The following is a 19916-nucleotide window of genomic DNA, read 5'->3' on the forward strand; positions in this document are numbered from 1 at the left end:
AGACCAAATTTATTTATTGACTACTCCTCTTGCTTTCCTACACATACCTAATGATTTCTGTGTAAAATAAAAAAATCGTACAAATCTTCAAACTGTCCTTTCCTCAATTATTTTAGTGGCACACGTAAAGACAGAATGACTTACTTGTCATTAACAAAAGAATACATCAACAAGCGTTCATCTATGAACTTCTTCCATTCTGGCTTTTCATTAGCTAGATCCCTGTAGTTATCATTAGAGACAATGATGCCATCTGACTCGAAAGCCAACTTCACTATAAATCGGTCATCGTAGCACACCACCCTTCTCCCTTGCACCCTCCGGGATGGTGTGAACACGAGAATCTTCTCCTTTTCTAATTTACGTAAGATTTCTTGATCTACAAGGAATAAGAATCAAAAGTCAAACAAGAAAGAAAAGAAAAAAGTTTGTTTAATCTCTAAAGATATTAGACTTGAGGAGGAAAATCCAAGCATTTTGGACTAAAAATGTCTTGGATGGTTATAGTCCTTCAGAAGGTGTCCCAGATGTGATATCTGAACTTATAGTCAGCAGTCAGCTGGCAATACTTCCAAAAAACCCTAAAAACAAATCAAAACCTCCTGCTCCAAACCATTTCTCTACAACTAACACAGGGGACCTTGTTCACGTTCCTGTGGCTCAAAAGAAAAAACATTTTATCAAAACGCCGGTGCAAAACTCCTCTGACTGAAAGGGTCATTTTAAACACCACTGAATACGAAGATTATACCCAAGTACAGCCACGGTCTTCCCATAACTGAACTCCTTGGTAAAGACAGACCTTTTTCATCTCTTTGTAGAACCCAGCAAGAAACATCTTTTGAAAGAATTCCAGTAGCTCACATTAATGGGGCTGTCTCATGAAAGTCTCTGCACATCAAGAGGAGGGGTACCCACAAGGACTAGGAAACCCACACTCTGTACAAGCACTCAGGTTCTCCACAAATATTATGAACAGCATTCACTAGAAAGACATCTGTTGTCATTTTATAACCAACAGCAAAAAGGCTGGTGGTTTGTTTTGGTTTGGTTTTTTTAGTAACACCAGTAATAGTTTAGATTGTGCATTTCCTTGAATGATTTACACATTTATACGTAAGTTCTTATCAAAGCCAAACAGATTTCTCTTCAATCCTTCTAAATAAGCATATTTAGCATTTTATGTAGTTCCTTCTTGTTCTACACAATCTGTCACTCACATATCCCAAAAGTATTTTATTTTCTTTTTTCCTGTGTAGAACCTGGAGATCCCAAGGAGCTTTGAAACACAGACCTCTGGCTACGAAGGAGGTTGTACCTAGTACTGGGGCACCTACCCTCTATGTTGATTCTCATACCTATCACTCTCCTTGGAGAAGACAAGCTATAAAAGAAAAATACACAAAAAAAAATAGGCAGCATCTAAACCAGCAGAAGATGCTTGCATAGTGAATATGAGTCATGGCTATTAGTAATGGTTAAGATCTCAAATAACTCAACTGTTTTGTAGCATAAGAAACTTGACAGGAAACATGTTCCATCTGGGAAAAAAAAATAAATATTCCAACATGGAGAAATACAGGATTAATATTACAAATAAGCAATATATTTGACACAAGCATTTATTTGCTTAGTAGAAAAAGCACAAGATTTTAAATTAAATACAACCTTTTTGTATTCAACCCCCCACAAAGTGCTAAATGATGAGTGAGAGTGAGATGGAAGGTGATTTTTTTCCTTGATAAAAAAGAATACAAATTTGCCATGTGATGACTGGTAAGAAAGATGTGGCTGTTGTTTAGTCCAAGAGGCTTCCATGAATGCTGACAGTCTAGAAACATCCCCACGTTAGTCATCTAGGGCTTTTTCAAAACTCCAGCTGGCTGCGTATTTCAGGTGCATCTCTGGAAACAGAGTGTCAGCACCAGGTATTTTTACAGGTAGCACAAAGGCTTCCTGCATCCTTAGAGGAAAACAGAAGGTGCAATTTTTATAGAAGATACAATAACCTGCTCTGATTTTCCTCTCATTTTCAGGGTCCATGAGGACACATGGAAAACTGATTTCTCATTGCTAGACAATTGACCATTGCTAGGTCAATTCTAGCCTTGCTGCTTTCCTGAAACACCTTTTGGGATATTTAGCCCTATGCACGCTTCAAGCAGATGTCACAATTTAATTCTGAGTGGCCAAATTTTTATTACTTAGCCAGTGCTCTTCTCATACCCCAAACACTAGTACAGCAAAAGAGAATGGCTTCAAGAGAAAGGCTCCAGACTACCAGTGCCAACAGGGTAACAGCAGCTTTCCAAGTGTTTCCTTGTGTTAACATGCTATGTAGTAGTAGCAATCAAGAAAATGGAAAGAAGTGTTGAGAGGCTCTTTCCAGATATTTGAAAATGCACATGGCAATCAAAACGTGTGTCTGTATTCTTTTAGAAGTGACAGCTATAAGTCTTAAAAGTTTCCTCTCTCTTAATGGTAGCTGTGTTGGACATCCCTCCCCCCAAAAAAGACAAACCGAACCAAACCCTTCCTCCTCTCCAAGTTCTAGGGTTTATTTAACCCCCAATTCCTTTCTGTTTCAACTTTACGGCAGTTGCAGGATGTCTGTCCAGTCATCACAAAGAACCTGTTAGCTTGATGAAGGAAAAAATACCTCTATTCCAAATTTTTTTTCTAGGTAAACACATTCAAAATTAAAATTTTTGAAAGTTGTCTATTTGCTAATAGTAATGACAAAGAGGGGAACCATTCCCTTCCTGTCCAGATAATTTCCATAACCCAAAACATGGGCAGTGACAGGCCAGCCTGGCAGAATCTACTCACAAGAAATAATACCCAGCAAATGACTAACTTCAAACCTCTTTGCTACTAATGCTGCACAGACATAGCAGATTTTAAAAAAGGCAATTACATTCTTCAAGAAGTAAGTAGCAATGTTATGGAAACTTGAGTAGATGAGCAGAACAGAACAGAAGGACTTGGAGAGGGAGTTGCTTTGTCTTTTTCCTGCCTATAGATCACAAGGAAGTTACTACACCAGTGACACTTTCTGTTACAGCCTTCCATTGCTAAAGGTTTGTTCATTTGAGCAGTAGCACTCCTGCTGGACAAAACACTGAACAAACAAGCAAAAACAGAGCTTACCTGTTATAAGAGCATCTGGTCTCGACTGTTCTTTCCTCCACGCTGGCACAAACACAGTAACATCCTTGTGGCCTCTTTCCAAAAACCAATCTACTGCCAATTTGATTCCTCGACAAGAAAATACTTCTTTGTTCCCGTGGCTGAAACACACATTAAAATTCTTTATTAGATGACTTTTTGTATTCACCATAAATGGAGCTCAGTAAAGTGCAGATGTCATAGCCATGCTCTTCACTTGCTCCATGCTTTGTAAAGGCAGTTTGGAGTCTGTCTGAGCCTTGCCCAAACACAGCCATCATTCCCAAAACAGTGTGGGAGAGGCTACTAAATCTGCCAAACATATTTATCACCTGTGCACGGATTTGACAAGCAAAGAAAAATATAAGTAGGGGCTTTTAAAAATCGTCACAGCCCAACCAAAAGTATGGGATAGAACAGGCAGCTCAATAACTTGATGAGGGAAAGCAGGAGACCCAAAATACCAACATGAGAGTGCACTGTGTTTAGGAAATGGTAGCAGATGAGCAAGTACAGGTGTGCATAGCAACAGGGGAAGGGACAGCAGAGCCAGCTGCTGCAGGAGCTCCACAAGATCCTGTGTGAACAGGGAAAAAGAGAGGATAAAGCCGCCAAGCCCAAGGGGATGGCAGGCACTCAACAGGACAAATTAGGCAAACTGGAGAGACTGTCCAAAATCAACATGGTATAACTAAGAATGTGCTTAGTAAGTACTTCAGAAGGAGAAATTAACATGTATTTAAAAAGCTGTGAAGAGACAATTGTGATCAGACACAAGCAAAACAAAATATGTGTCTGTTGTGCAATAACTGTCTGGGGTAAGGCAAGAGATACAATTATGTCATTTTCTAAAGTCGGACAAGTCCTTGCCCTACTTCTACATCCAGTTTCAGGCATGATGTTATAAAAGACATAGATGAAATGGAAAGAATCCAAAAGAAAGTGAAAGGAGACCTATGGGGAAAGGCTGAAGGAAGCACATTTAGCTAATCTTGGAAAAAAAACCACTTTGTGGAAGAACAAACCACCAATCTTCCATGTATAGGAAGTAACAAATGGCAGACAGCAATGGGTGCCCATAGAAAGGTTCTGGGAGCAGGGAGCTGCAAGGTGGTTGCTGTGAGAAGAATTTGGGATTGCCCCATGACGGGCACACCCAGCTCTAGTCAGCTCCACAGTGCAGGAGACGGGAATGAGGGAACCCCAAGGCATGACGATGAGTAGCTGATTCATAAAGAGCAGGTGCAGGCCCAGAGGGACTTGCTCACTGAAGAACAGGAAAAGTGCAAGAAGGAAGAATCAGTAGACAAAAAACTGTGACAGTCTGACCCCGTCCCCTGCACTGCTCACAGCTGCTCTGGAAGGACTGACTGCCACCTGCAGCCATGACAATGCGTAAGAGTGACACTGTGGTGAGGTAGTGACGGGGATACATGTTTGGAGTGAAGTGAGCCTGGAAAAGGGGAGACAGTCTTCCCCCTAAATATTTCAATGTTTGTCTTTTTTGTTTCATGATACCTAATTTGGAATTAAATATTTATATTAACTGGTTATAAATTAAATTGAATTCCCCAAGCCAAGTCTGTCTTACATAAAAAATTACTTGATGAGTGATCTTGCTGTCATTGTTTGGAGCCATGGCTTTTTTTGCTTCTGCTCCTCCTGTTTTTTCTCCCATTCTGCTGGGAGGAGCCACAGCCAACTCACTATAGTCCCACTGGATAAGGACAGAAAAGTCCTTAACAAGAGTCAGGAACAGTTAAGTATGATGTTAGTAAAAGCTTTCTCCCTTATCTGTGGGACAGTCTGGCCAGGGATTTTGGGATCTCCTCACTGGACACTTTGCAAGACAAGTTAGACAGTTCCTCTGAGGCCTGTCTAGGTTCTCCATGCACAGGAGGAGACAAGCAACTTTAGTGACGTCTCTCCCAATCCTGCAGCTCTGTGTAGCAGAAGAAACACAGGGGCACGGAAACAAGCCATCATCTTTCACTTGGCTGGCTTGTCATGTATAGCAGGTATGACACAATCTGCTTTCCAGAAGGGTAAAAGAGAATTCTTTGTCTGCGATTAGTGAAGGGGACAATATCATGACAGAAAGCCACAGGAATTTTAGAAGTCCCTTCTCCTTGCATACTTTGAGGCAAATAAAACACCAGAAAGTTATTTAAAAACATTTTTCCCCTCAGCAGGAAAATAAGTACCTGCTTTCTCTACCTTTCTAAAGCATAGCACTGCTGTGTCTTTCTTGACACTGTGGGAGCTTGGGTAATTGTGCAGTAGACAAAGTGCCAAAGAAAAAGTGTGAAGACTTTTGCAAAAATGTTCTGATTTCAGAAGCCTGTGAAGGAGGTGGTGTACACCTGCACCTGTGTCAAGAGAGAGTGAGTCATGGCTAACACCTCTTACAAAGCATCATTCTCAGCAATGGCTCTGCTGAAGGTCACAGATCCCAACAAAAGAAGAAAAAAAACAAAAACCAAACCAACCAAACACACAAAAAAATGGAAAAAGGAAAAGAAGAGCCCACTACCATTAACCATTTAAGTGAGGAAGTGTCCTACTTCCTGTTCTAATGAACCTGGAGACAATACCTGTAAACATAACCATATACTCTAATATCGCAATTGTTGCCAACCATAATGATCAAAGCTTGTACATTTTAGCTGGCATGGGGTACTCAAAGGATAGTTTAAGCCCATCTTCTGTGCCTTTAGGGCTACACTAGGAACACTGTCAGGAACAATATATCTATGTACCTCAATATGCAAAATGCAGTAATGCATTCCCTGTTTTCTGTGATCATATCACACAATATAGTATTACATCATAATAACACACTAACAATAAAACACAGACCAGTATTTTTTCCTAGGCGTTGTTTTATACTATGCAACTATTTTTCTGCTTGTTTGGCTGCAAGAGTAGTATCTCTGTGTATTTCAAAACTTACCAGGAATGGGAAACCAAACCACACACAGATGTGACACACTTAAGGTGCACACGCACACAGTGCATAGCAAAAACAGCCAACAGTATTTCATCCATGGTCTAATTCCATCTTCCCTCAACAACACAAGATTGGGACACTTGGTGCACATTGCACATTCAATGCCCAGGGAGCAGCCATAAGGCCTCCTTTGCAAAGCCTGAGACAAGAGGTTACTGCTTGTGCTATCAGCAGGCTGGGTGCAACCATAAACATATTGCAATCCATTTTAATACAGTCAGGAAGATCTTGTTCCAGCTATTAAATACCAGTGGAATCACTGTACTGTGATTATTCTACACAATCTCCATGGATTCAAGTGGATAAACCCACTTTTCACTCCTGACAGGAAGTGAAAAATGGGTGTGTTAGGCTACATTTTAGCAGCACTGTTTTTTTCTGGAAATCTGAGAAATAATTTCAGGAAAAAAATCCGTGACTCTTGGAAAAAAAAAAAATATGTTCTTGCCTACTGCTTTCCATCAGGTTGTAGTTCAGGTCATGCTTTGAAAGGCAGAGGGAGGACCAGGCAGTTCATCTCCTTAGTTTTCTATTAAACTAAGTACAGGCTATTAAATTCTTTCACCCAGAATAGAAATTTTAAATAAACTGTGCGAAGCAGAAGTGGGGAATGCATTACAACGCATACCAGCTATTCTGCACTGCTGAGCAAGTGAATTTATAACTTGTATAAATCTTCACTCTTCTTTTCCGCTCCTTTTCAGACACAGGCCTAAGCTCAGATCTGAGCGGATACAAATTCCAAGGAATTTAAACCATTAGTGAAAAAGTCTGTGAAAGGGATGTGCAATTCAAATTTGTTCTTTTGTTTTGTTGTTATGCAGATTTGATGCTCTTCATTTTGTGATTTTTGTGCTTCGTCAGCTTTATGATATGTCATATGGTGAAAAGACTGAAATCATGCTACTGCTTCTGACTTCTCCTTCTTCTTAGCTGTGAAAAAGATGAGAAATTATACTTCTTTGTCAAGAAACGTCCTTTTAAAAATCTCTTTCCAATTATTAGGAATATGAGAAAGCTCAGACCAGTCAGGTTGACAACTGTAGCCCTGGGTGAGATACTGGGTGGTTTATAGTACTTTGGTTCTGTTTGCTGACTATCTTTCATCTACCACTCTCAGCTGCAAGATGAAGTATATTCCTTTAGAAATACCTGTTTCTTTTTCATATCATGTATGAATGATTCCTTTTACTACTACTTCTATATTTTGACTGTTGATAGCCATAGTTTTATTTTTAAGTGAAAGAAAATAAAGTAGCATGTCTCCTGAGCAAAAAATCAATCAAGCATTTTTTAAGCTAGGAGAATAAGTAAAAAATGTAAAACTTCTGATGAGAGCACTTTTCAATTTCCCTGTTACCTTCCTAGACCTCAAATTAGATTTCCTAGTGACTATCTTGGAAAGACTTGTGGTACACACACTTAAAAGACTATTTAGAATACTTGCAAGACTTCTAGTGTGCTCTAATACAATATCCAAACCAACACCCAGATTCTGAAAGCTACAGAAAACATGCACATTGATGATAAGAGGTGAGGTCTAGAATAACATCTGTTGCATATAGGTTTTTATACAATTGGAATCTGGACACATCCACACACCAGGTAAAAGCATATTGACAAAAAGCCAGAACAAAACTAAAACACATACCTGCCCAGTATGAGTTATTACAGAGTTACCAAACTATTTTCTTCTATCATGTCATGGGAGAAAGAGTGTTCAGTCCATAGCACAAAGAGAGAAGAATTTCCATTCTGTATCATATCAGTGACTCATAACCCTGGCAGCCCAGTTTTGTAACTAGCCTCATCCTTTTTTAATTACTTTTTTTAAAGCTTTACTGATTCCCAAATCACAGAAATCATTTCTCCCAAACCATTTTTCATTAACCTGAGCCTTCTATCAGTCCTGCAATTGTTCCCTCTATATATGTATATTTTGGTGCTGACATGAAGCAGATAGAACAGGTGCCAAATGTTTTTTTTTTCTCCATTGGCTCACATTACTTCAATACTTTGAGGTGTTTTAAAGAAAAAAAGCCTTGGAAGCTGTCACACATTTCAAGATACCTTTTGCCTGTAGGGCTTCCAATGCTGGAGCACTCTAAAAGTGCAGCATGTGCTTTCTCCAGCCAGAACTGCACATGGGTCTCTGTCTGAGCAAGAGCCACACACTCAGCACTCAAAGTCAAAACAGTAAAAGAGAAGCTACACTCGAAGCTGCCAGTGACAAGCTCCTATCCATGTGATTGTTACTTGCTGGAAAAATATTTTTATCTATTCCTTAAAGTGACTTCTCATACCCAAAAAGTAGACAGATAGTGCTACTGAAAGATGAATGTCTGAATCAAGGTACCAAGATGCAACCATGCCTACTGAACTCAGCAACACAATCTGAGGAGGAGCTAATGCAGCTACACTGTTAGTTTAAAACAATTAAATTGTCACAAAACTCCATATGGCATAGATAAGACAACTGAGCTGTCCTTTGGCTGACAATGTGCAGTTGTGGAGAACCTTCTGTGTAGGCAGGGTATCAGTGAACCTCTTACTACCCTGCCTCAGGGTTAACACACGGGACCAAGGCTCAGTTGCCTGAAGAGATGCCTAACACTGGTTAGGCACCCCAGTGACACCTCCTCCAGCTGAATGCCACTCCTTAATGGCCCTGGGGGCTCTGCCCATGACTGTCAGGCCTGGGTGTATGTTTCTGGTGCCACCTACAACATCCACAGCTGGTGGGATGGCTGGGCATGAAAGCTGGAAGAAAATTGTAAAATATCTGTTTTAAAAGTGGGAATGTATTAAACTAAAAAACAACTGTCCAAATCATCATCTTCCTCTTCCTCCCCAAAAATTAGTACACTATTTATTTCATGCTGTTTCCCTTGTGCAATGATGTACAATCAAGGACCATTTAAATACACAGGCCAAAGTTTCCCAGAAAGGGAAGCTGAAATGCATCTCCTCCATGGCCTGGGAATCCCAAGGGTGAAGTTTTTAGAGGAATCTCATTATCTGAAACAAGATCAATTGATTTCAATCTTCAAAGCAAAGCAGCACATGACCAAAATACTTTGATTCCTCTGCCCATAAACTTTGGAAAGTAGTTGTCCAAAAGTTATAATAAAGAAAATAAAATAATCAAATAATTTTACATCAATAAAATACATCAGTGTTATCTTCATCTTGCACTCTGTGTAGGCACAGCAACTTATTTTCTGCCAATAAGTTTTCAGCATAAAGTCTTAATATATATTTGAAACACTTTCCACAGTGAGTAAAAAAGTCTGAAGGTACCTAGGGTACCCAGGGAAAACTAATATGGAACAGAAGCAAATTAATAAAGTGGTTGTAATTTTCTCACTGTCTTTGTAACTAACAACTTTGTTCTTCATTCCTCATTTCTTGTTGACAAAACCCTTACTCCAGCAAAGAAAAGTATTATAGCAATAACCAATTTTAGGCCATTTTCAACATCCCAACCTTATCCTTGAAAAGGACAAGCAAAGGCAAAGGACTGTGCAAAAGTGCTGTCATATATTTCTCTCTTCAGAAGGAACTCCGCTGCTCTCAGTCTTAGCAGTAAAGTCTTAAAGGGCCAAAAGAGAACCTTAAAACCTTGCTTCTGCTGCCTCATGGAGAAACAGGACCTTCCCCCCTTGATCCCAAACTAAGGAGTCTCAGATGAATCAGCTGGGGATGCATGAAAGACCAGGTCCAAGAACTCACTGGAGAACAGACAGATGAAGGGGTGACAGTGATGACAAAGAGCTTACAATATGCTGTTGTTAGATGGATAGAGATCACCATTTTTTGCTTACCTTAATTATGTAAAAGGAAAATTTAGGGTAGCTAAAATCTTATTACACAAGGAGGGATACAGAACTACTAGTGAAATGTGTTACCTGGCTAGTATCAATGCTGTGCAGCTTACACTAAATAATCCTGAGTGCATTTTTATGGAGGACAAATGCCTCTCTCACTCACATGGACCGAAGTTCTAAATGAAGATTTTGCTTTACAGTATTATCATCTACATGCAAAACACCTAGCTCACCTTATGAAGCAGAGTTAGAACTACATAGTTCTCTGGAAAACTGACATAGGTCACTGCTCAGGTACGGCACAACTGAATTCTGGGTTCTATCACTTAGTTCAGCCTCACTCCCTGCTGTGGGAAGGGTTTATCAAGGTCCACAATAGTTCTAGGGGATTATCTAATTTGCTGTTCAGCTCTGATTTTAACTTTATATACACAGAAAAATCACCTATAAGAGCATTCTAACAAAAGAACATGATTAAGGCTTAAACTGTGGGCATCCTTCCTCTTCTGGAAAATGATTAAGTCAACATAAAGAAAGGCAGAATAACAAAACAAGATCAGATTTGAAGTATCCTATAGAAGCTAAATAGCAATTCTTCAGGTCATAGCTTGCAAAAGCCTCCTTTCTGCTATTCAGTTGAGAGAGGGTGTCTTCTTTGTTTTTAAAACTTCAGCCAATTCCTATTATTTAGATCATATTGGAGCTTTAAATTTGATATACACAAGATGCATTTGATGACTCATTTACAGTTTACAGCACAAATGACAAGCATTTGAAAAAACCTTCATATGAAAGCTTAAGGAAAACTTTCCAAATGTAACTAAAGGCAGAAAAGTTGAGTGTTGGGTTTTTCTGAAACTACAGTTTGCTAAAGCAGCTTGTCTGTAACAGGAGCAGTCACCAGACTAGACTGGCATACAGGCAGGCTCTGGCTTGCCAGAGTAAGTTGTTCTGACCTTTTTCTGTGCTGCTCTAAATGAATTTATGAATCTATCAGTTCATTACATGCAGCCAGTTCCACAAATATGAACATCCAGTCACACAATCAGACATATCCTTCCTCATTTATGTTGGACTGAGTTGTTCTCCCAGTAATAAAAACATCAGGTTACGTCTACATGTCTAAAGGAAAAGTAATCCTTTCTGATTCCCCCGCTCTCTGAATTAGAAAGGTGAATCAACTCATTTTGCAGCCACCCAGTCACTAGATGAGATGAAGATAGGAAAGCATCCCTGGCAGTGGTAAAGAGGCAAGACTAAAAGTAAATCATTCTCTGTCACTTACTGGATGTTTTGTCAAACTACATCCTTAATTAGTCATGGAATGGAGACACGGGGTAGCACAGTGTTTGATCCTTCCAGAAGAGGACAGCTGTCTCCTCCCACTTGAATTACTGGACATCAGTCGCCTCAATCTTCTCCATACAACTTTCCCTCACCATCAAATACATATTTTAAATGAAAATTAGTAGTTCCTATCAAAAATAATTCTAATAGTAAATGGTATCATCAAATATGTGCATTACAACAGCATGGGAGTAAGGATCACAGTTTAACCATTCCTGTGATAATGTGTGAGAAGACTTCCAAGAACACCTCTCAAAAGACTATCGACAATCTTGTTTAGGGCACAGACCCATTTTCCTTTAGCAATTCCAGAGTGAACTCATTTGCCACAGCTTGGAAGAGCAAAGAGAAGAGACAAAACTGTGACAATTTATAGCTACAGGATGCTGGACATTCACATACAGAAATCTGAAGAAGACTGAACTGCAAGTGAACTCCTGTCTCTCCTGCATGTAAAAACTGAAATCTTTCCAGTATTTGAAGTGCTTAGTTACTAGTACCTATTTTCTTGGAGGAGAAAGCACAGATCCTGTGGGCAAACAACTGGTTGCACAACTGGCATCAGAAGCTGACACTCATCTTTTACATAAACAGGAGTGGCTTCCCTAATCAAGGACCGATTTCTAGAAAAAGGTGTCACGCAAGGGACCAACCAGCCAGTTGGCAAAGATGCCTTTGTTCTGACCAACACAGCAAGGCATCAGCAATCCAGGAAGTTTCTAGAGTGCTTTTGCTTTTTGTAACTTCTTAACATGGGCGACTGAGTACCTACCAAATGCACCAGCTGGGCCTCATACTTAGAAATGAGGAGACTGAGATGGGAAAGTCAGGGGTAGCCTTTGCTGTAGGGACTATGAGAGGCAGATCCTGTGAAAAAAAGAGCAAGGCAAAAAGCAGGATTATGAGATCAGAATTCAGGAGAGCAGATTTTGGCCTCCAGAGGAGAATCCCAAGCAGAGAAGAGTGGACAGGAGAGATAGTGGATTTTTCAAGGATCACCCATGCCAACCTGAAGACTGGCCACAGCAATGTGCAGGAAGCTGGGCAAAGGTAACAGGAGAAGACTTTCCCTCAGCCGACTTTTGTGAACACTGAAATGGGATATTGCCAGGCTGCTGGGCCCTGATGGGTGTTAAAGGAGCTGGCTAATGACATTTTAAGGCCTCTCCTGGCAATTTTTGGAAGGTTGTGGTGATTTGGGATGCTCCTAATGTCTAGAAAAGGGCAAATATCCCTTCCATTTTAAAGGGAGGCAAAAGACCTACAAAGCTGGTCAGCCCTACCCTGGCTCCCTGCAAAACCTTTCTGTGTATGTAGATTGGATGAAGGTGACTGGGAACAGTCAGCATGGATTTATGAAGAATAAATATGCTTGAGCAGCCTCTAGCCTTTTATAGTGACTTGTTCAGTGGATGAGGAGAGCACACTATTGTGCTCAGTGGACAGACTGTTTATTGTGGCTTTAACAAAGCTTCTGACAGCTTTGTTCTTATAACAGCCTTCTCTTATCACAGCCTCACTGACAAAGTAAGGAAGTAGGGGAAATGTTAGAGGGCAGAGATGGACTGAAACCTGACCGAACTGCTGGACTCAAAGGTGATTAGTAGCATGAAGTCCAGTCAAAGGTCAATCAGTATCTGTGTACTCCAGGGACTGACACGAGGGAATGCGCTGCTTAACATCTTCATAATGACCTAGGTAACAGAACAGAGTCCACCCTCAGCAAGTTTGCAGAAGATGCTCACCTGGGAGGAGAACACCAGACGGGTGCTCCCTCATTCAGAGAGACCCTGGTCAGGGTAGAGCAACGGGCCAACAGGTACCTCAGCAAATTCAACAGAGGGAAATGCCAATCCTGCAGCTGCAGAGGTTTAATACCAATCATCAGTACTGGCTGGTGGCTGAACACCTGGAAAGCAACTCTGCAGTGAAGGACACTGGAGTTCTGGTGAACACCAAGCTGATCATGAGGCACCAATGTGCATTTGCAGCACAGAAGGCCAACAGCTTCCTGGGCTGCATTAGGAAAAGCACTGCCAGCAGGTCAAGGGAAGGGATCCTTCTCTACTCACACATCTGGGGTGCTGGGCTCAGTTCTGGGCTCCCCCATGTAAGACAGACAATACTGGAGAAAGGGCTGAGAGATCTTGGACTGTGTAACCTAGAGAGGAGAAGGCTTGGGAAGGTCTCAGCCATATGTCTAAATATCTGATGGGAAGGAAAAAAGGGAACAGAAATTGATTCCTCATTGGTATGCAGTGACAAAACAAGAGATAATGGGCACAAAATAGAATACAAGAAATGTTGCTTAAACATAAGATAAAGAAACTTTCTTACAATAAGGGTATTCAAACACTGGCCCAGAGAATATGTAAAGTCTCCATCTCCTTAGAGACATTAAAAACCCAACTGGACATGGCCGTGAAATGACACAGCTCCGTGTAGGGATTTTCAAAGGCCCCTTCCAAATGGAATGACTCTGTGATTATATTTGGTAGAAAACAAGTAAAGACCTGTTAATTCGATTCTTGGATACAGAACAACTGTTCAATTAATAGATTTAATCTGTTCTAAGGCATTGCAGCATGTATTACATACATTCATAGCTGGTTCATTTGATGCAGGTGGTCAAGAAAGTAAATTGAACATAGGAAGGCAGATCCTAAATATTCATGCTAATAGCTACACAAACATTAAGGAAACATGACAGATCTGGAGCTAATTCTGGAATGTGTTCAGTACAGTTTGTAGGAAAAGTTGAACCTAAGTCTACCCACCAAGTCTGAGCCATGTTAACTAGCTGACAACCATTTTGGTTTTATGTGAAGTACAATAAAAACCCATTTTAGAAGTCTCTGGATAACTTCTTGGTTGAATGCCACAATCGTGTTTGTTCAACTGGACATGCCTCCTCTATAGCTCAAGTTGAACCAAGAGAAAAGGAATGACACATCCAGCAAAAAGAACTCACAGGAGTATACTATATTAAAAAAGTAATATCCTTGCCTTATGTGCTAACTCCTCTACTTAAAAAAAACACCCCATCATATTGGCATAAATAAGTGATATATTTAAATTCCATTTTAAAAAAGCTTAATTTAAAGGGAATTCACTTGATTGAAGCTAAAATAAAGTCCCATGGAAATGCCAGGTTGTTTGTTTTTTTTTTTAGCGCAGGAAAGTCTTGCATTAACTTTTATTCCTAAGCTAATGAAAACCACATCAGGTTGTCAGAAAATGAAAACTGACCTGAACGTTCCTGTTAGTAATCAGATAATCCTCATGACTTACTGAAACAGTTACCAATCAATTGCTCATTTAATCATTTGTATTACCATAAAAACCTAATCTGTCAGCATGTCTCTCTGCCATTTCCTTCTCTCTTTAATCACCGATGAAGCATGAACCTCTCGCCTTCACAGGCAAGTTTCTTGTTATGCACCCAGATGGCTGGGTCAGGATCAGTGAATGCTGTAGGTGAATGTGCTATCTGTGGGCACGTAAGTGAAAGTCATCTTTCGCACACTAATCTCAACAATTGGTGGTAATAAAACCTAACTCCAAAACTGATAAACAAGACCAATGTTATGGGCAGATCAGTTCTCACAGATTAGTAGAATAAGAAGTATCCATTGAGCTGCTTAATTATATATCACTATTTTATAATCTTAAGGGATCTTCCATTTGCTGTAACTTTCTGTATGTAACTCCATCCAGCAATTGCCTGTAGCAATGGTGACTACCAAAAATTAAGGACTAGACTGGTATTGACAAGGACAGATTTGGTATCTGCCTATAAAGGGAGACTGGGACTATCTCTGGTTGCTCTAACAGTGAGTAGTACACCACTGAAGTCCTACAGACCTGTAGCCTGATTACAATATCAGCACACTGTGTGGTTGACAAAGACTCAAGAGACCCTGCATACAGCTTAAGGCAGTCACACCAAACATCAGTGCTTGAACTGATGGGTAAGACCCTTCTGTTTCCATTTAAATAGAAAAGCAAAACCTTCATGGTCACATACCTCATTGCAACATTGCTGCCATCAATAACTATTGGCCTCAGGTTGTCTCCATCCTCTGTCACATCCTCCTGCAGTGGAGACTCTGACCTCTGAGACTCTATGGAAGACGCTTCACGCATTACACTAGTGTTAGCATTAGTTACAGTCTGATCAGTCTCAGTTTTATTCCCAAGTTTGACAAGTTCTCCCAAAATATCATTTATTAAAGCATCAGTACCAAGTTTATTTAGTACAAGTTGAACCTGCTCTTCAGAGTAACCCAACTTAAGTGCAAACTCCAGTTTGGTTTGATATTCTTTCACCACATCAGGAGGCTTTTTGACTTCCTTAGGTACTAACTGAGCCTCTTCTATCCTAAAGTCTTGCAAGATTTCATTTCTTTTTAATATATGAGGCTCTAAGCAAGGAGATCGGCACAGCTGTCGGTGAGTCTTAGGCAATAAATGTGACTCCGATGCAGAATTATTCAGTCTCTCTGAATCATTATCAGAATTTGTGCTTTCTTCAGAGTCACAGCTGGAGCTTCCAGAAGTCTCTTCAGATGCCTCCTTTTCTCTGTCTTCTTTCCTAGAATTAACCTTATCCATCGTTGGCTTCTCCGCCATCGACCAAGGTACAATTGCATTTATTTGTGTGCCAGTGCTCCCCACATAAAGGTGGCCTAAGTCATGCCCCAGATGATCCTTCAAGCCCATGAAGCTGCTGCATGTACTTGACTCCACTTTGCTGTTTTTCTTGTATTCCTGAATATAAAGTGTTCCGTATTCCTAAAGAGAAAACAAAAACGTTGCAACTGGTTACATGCATTACTTGTTTTCCATTTTCTTGCTGCTTCCTCAGAACTGCATTTATTCTCTTGCAGCAAAGAAATAGAACTTTACTTTTTTTAAACATGGAAGGCTTTTTGTGGGAAAAACTCTTCCTAGGGAACTTTTGTAAATAAGTGGATGGATAACTAGCCACCTGTCTTCTGAATGTATCAAATGTTACTTATACGTGTCTAGAAATGGATTTATGAAAGAATAAAAACCCAAAGACTCCAAGTTCACCTACTGTAATGCAGAGACAGGAGTACAGTCATTATTTTAAAAAAATGAGATATTTCTTCTAGCATAAGGCAATGTTGTAACAATGAAAAAACAAAGTGACTATAAAATACATTAGAAAAGGTTTTCAAACCACATACCTTGCATTATGTTGAACAGAAAGAAATTAGCATAGTGCTAAATTCTTTGGCTTAGTAACAGAAAACATGATTAAATAACAACTTACTGGCCCTGAAAGACACTATCAGTTCAACTGAATACACTCAAACTATTTCTGAATTCCCTTATAAAGTGATAATTAAATCAAGAAAGACTAATTGCTCTCAACAGTGTTGTATTACTAACACATACAGCATTTAGGGACATGGATTGATCTAATGGCCAATAAAGCCAATGCAAGTCTTTGCACCAATTACAACAGACCATTCATTAAGCCAACAAGCCAACAAAATTAAAAGCTGATTTCAGCTCCTGCACTAGATTTGTGCAAGCCTGTCGATAAATCAAAACCATTCATGTACAGATATGAGCCACTTAGGAAGAATAGAAGAAAAATTATGCAGTTTTTTGGACTTCATATACTTGCCATATAGGATTTTCTTGAGGAATTTTGCATAGCAGTAGCTATACAGAAGTTAGTTACCCATTTTATCACAATACTTCATCACATTACTTCAACAACCTACATTTAAAGGCAGATTGCTACCTCTTTCCCTTACTTTGTTCTTTTAAGAAGGAATCTTTGCTAACTGCCTCAATAAAGGAAATAAAACATAAATTATTTCTCATAAATAAAAATGGACCATATGGACCACTTGTACTGCAAGGTTACCATGAAAAAAAAAAGAATTTAAATTAAGGAAAGACTACAACACAAAGAGTTCTTTCACATTTCCATCTTGTAAGGCAGAATATAAAGCAAGATATAGAGACAAAGGACTTCACTTGAATTTAAAATTTCTGTAAGCAATTCCATCAATTCTCCCATCCCCTTACAGGCGAGCATTTAAGATTGACACAATGTCTTTAAAATAAAGTGTACTTTCCTCTTCTTGCAATAAAGATTTGAGAGTATGCACTAGAGAAATTCATCCAGGTTTAAGATTAGAGAGAATCAAACAAACAATCTAATCCATGGTTCAGTAAAAGTAGATTCTACAGGAAGAGAGGGCCAAGACATCACCATTGTGGTAGAGCATTCTGGTTATGGGGCACAAAAATCTTACTTTAACCTAAACATTTCTAGCTAACATAAGTAAATCTTATCTATCATCAGTGCTTTCATCTCCAACACCTTAATCCCAGCAAGACTGATAGGGAATAAAACAAAGTTTTATTAAGGTCTTATCTTGCTAAAAGGCAGTAGGGTTGTAATTCTCAGACAGTGTATTAATGAATATTGCCTTCTCTTAATGCAAAGCTTTAGGATTTCAAGCACCCCACAGATTAAACACAACAAGAATTTAGGAAATGGACCTTTTCACACAGTGCTTTATTAACTAATGTAATACACTTGATAGCACAGAGGTAGTAACAAACCACAATATTCCAATAAAAAGATACAGTTAAAAAACCAACACTGTGGCCTTCACAGAACTGACACACACACGCACACAAAAATTAAAACAAATCGCAAACAAGCTGCCCCTATTGGAAGCCAGGCTGCTTAGCAACCAGCCTCTAGTTGCTAGGATGCGCTCCTTTAACATACCATCATGAATACTAGCACAGCCAAAGAATAATTTGGTATGAACAAAAGCCCATGAAAGAGAGCGGGACTTAAGTGCGTCTGGTTTCCCCTCAGAGAACAATGCAGCTGCCAAACCAATCTGGAAGCCCCGACATCATTGTTCCACCAACCCCACAATCTGCTCTGACTCGAGGAAGTCTAGTTAATGGGCAATACTTTTAAGCTGGACTGAAAAGTTGAGCTGGCTCATGTACCGCTGCTGCAGAATACAGGGAGATAATGGGTCACTGCCTAAATCCGTGTACTGTGAAATGTCATTTTAGTATTGAACTAAAAGTGAAGGGAGGGTTTTTTTGGAAGTGGGGGAAGAAGAGTTTGCATATTAACAGCATCAAATACTGAAAGCATGAAGTGCATAGATTAGAAAGAGGATTTTTTTTTTGTGTTAGTTAAAATAATACTTAAGTCATTTTCCAACCACTTCTTTCTTGAAGTTTAAGTGCTTTACAGCAACTACAATCATAACACCCTCCAGTGGGATTCAAAGAAGTCACTAGCATATGAATGCTGAAGATCAGGCATTATATGAAACTTATTTTAGGTGATTTGCACATCAACTGCATATGAAAAATGGCCATAGCCTGAGCTTGGTCCATTGTTAGGAATATATACATAATCAGTCTCACATCTATCTACTTTAATTCTCCTGTCAATCTCCATCATGCTCCAATATATAATTGCTTGCTTTGCAAAGAACTCTACTGTTTTTCAGAAACTATTTAAAGAACAGAATAATGAAAGTAGCCACTTTAACATCTCCCAGACAATATACAGTCATTACACTATTGCTTTAAAAGGGTAGTTAAAATTGTATTTGTACTGTAAATCCAAAGCTAAATATTTCTGAAGTAGTTTTGCATAAGCAGTACACTATTCCTGGCATTTGGCCTAAACCCTGCATGCAAATTGCATTTGTTTTCAGACAAAATTTACAGTGCCTGGGAACTTTGTATATCGTACTTGTGGTCAGTAGCAAGTCTTAGAAACATTACACTTTGGAGACCCCATCATGATGTCCTTTATGAGATTCATTGACTAGAACCATGAAAATCAGATGTCACTGTTGAATGCTGCTGATTATTTTGTCTTGGTTTGGTTAGTGAAGAGCAACATGCCAGGCAGTCAATCTGAATGAATTTTTATTCCAAATAAACACTAGTGTACCTATATACAGGACAATGAAGCTCATGAAAACCAGAAAATGTCACATTTATCTAAGGAGCAACATCAGCTAAGAACTCCTTTATTTACACAGAGCTTTTATCACACACACATGGTTTTAAAGTGTGTTGACTGATAAAATGCAATATGGCTAAGAAAAATATCTACTATCAATTCTGACTCAAATGAGAGATAAACAAACAAAAATAATCTAAAAAATTCCAGTCATGAAAGTCTTCACCTTTTGGTTATGCTCACCACAGCTCAGTAAAATAATTTGTATTTATGAAAAAGTTAATAAAATGGGTAACTCCCAATTTAGACATAACTATGATAAGTTTTAAACTGTAGCCTGTTTGAAACTACAGTATCTCATACTGTGTTCACTGTTAAGGGCTTTAAGTACTGTACATACATTTATCAAGTATAAATATAATAATGCAGATGAGCACTTCATTGCAGAAGTATCATCTTTTACCATTTCTTAGAAGTTGCCACTATTTTCCACTAACCTTTAACAACAATCAGCCCATTGGTTCACCTCCACACAAAACAGAAATATTTCTCAAAGGGATGTGGG

The 19916-nt window shown here is 39.3% G+C and overlaps 1 protein-coding gene across 1 annotated transcript in view; it reads right to left on the bottom strand.

Moving 5' to 3' along the window:
- Positions 1-19916, bottom strand: part of ZC3H12C (zinc finger CCCH-type containing 12C) — a 44158-nt gene that overhangs the window by 8708 nt on the left and 15534 nt on the right. The window contains exons 2-4 of the mRNA XM_033515787.1: positions 15380-16146; positions 3151-3290; positions 145-379 (exon numbers count right to left, since the gene is read on the bottom strand). Coding sequence (XP_033371678.1) covers positions 145-379; positions 3151-3290; positions 15380-16074 — 1070 coding nt within the window. The 5' untranslated portion in view covers positions 16075-16146. The remainder of the gene's footprint in view (positions 1-144; positions 380-3150; positions 3291-15379; positions 16147-19916) is intronic.

The sequence above is a fragment of the Parus major genome, chromosome 1 (assembly GCF_001522545.3).
Source record: "Parus major isolate Abel chromosome 1, Parus_major1.1, whole genome shotgun sequence".
In the NCBI taxonomy this organism is placed as follows: domain Eukaryota; kingdom Metazoa; phylum Chordata; class Aves; order Passeriformes; family Paridae; genus Parus; species Parus major.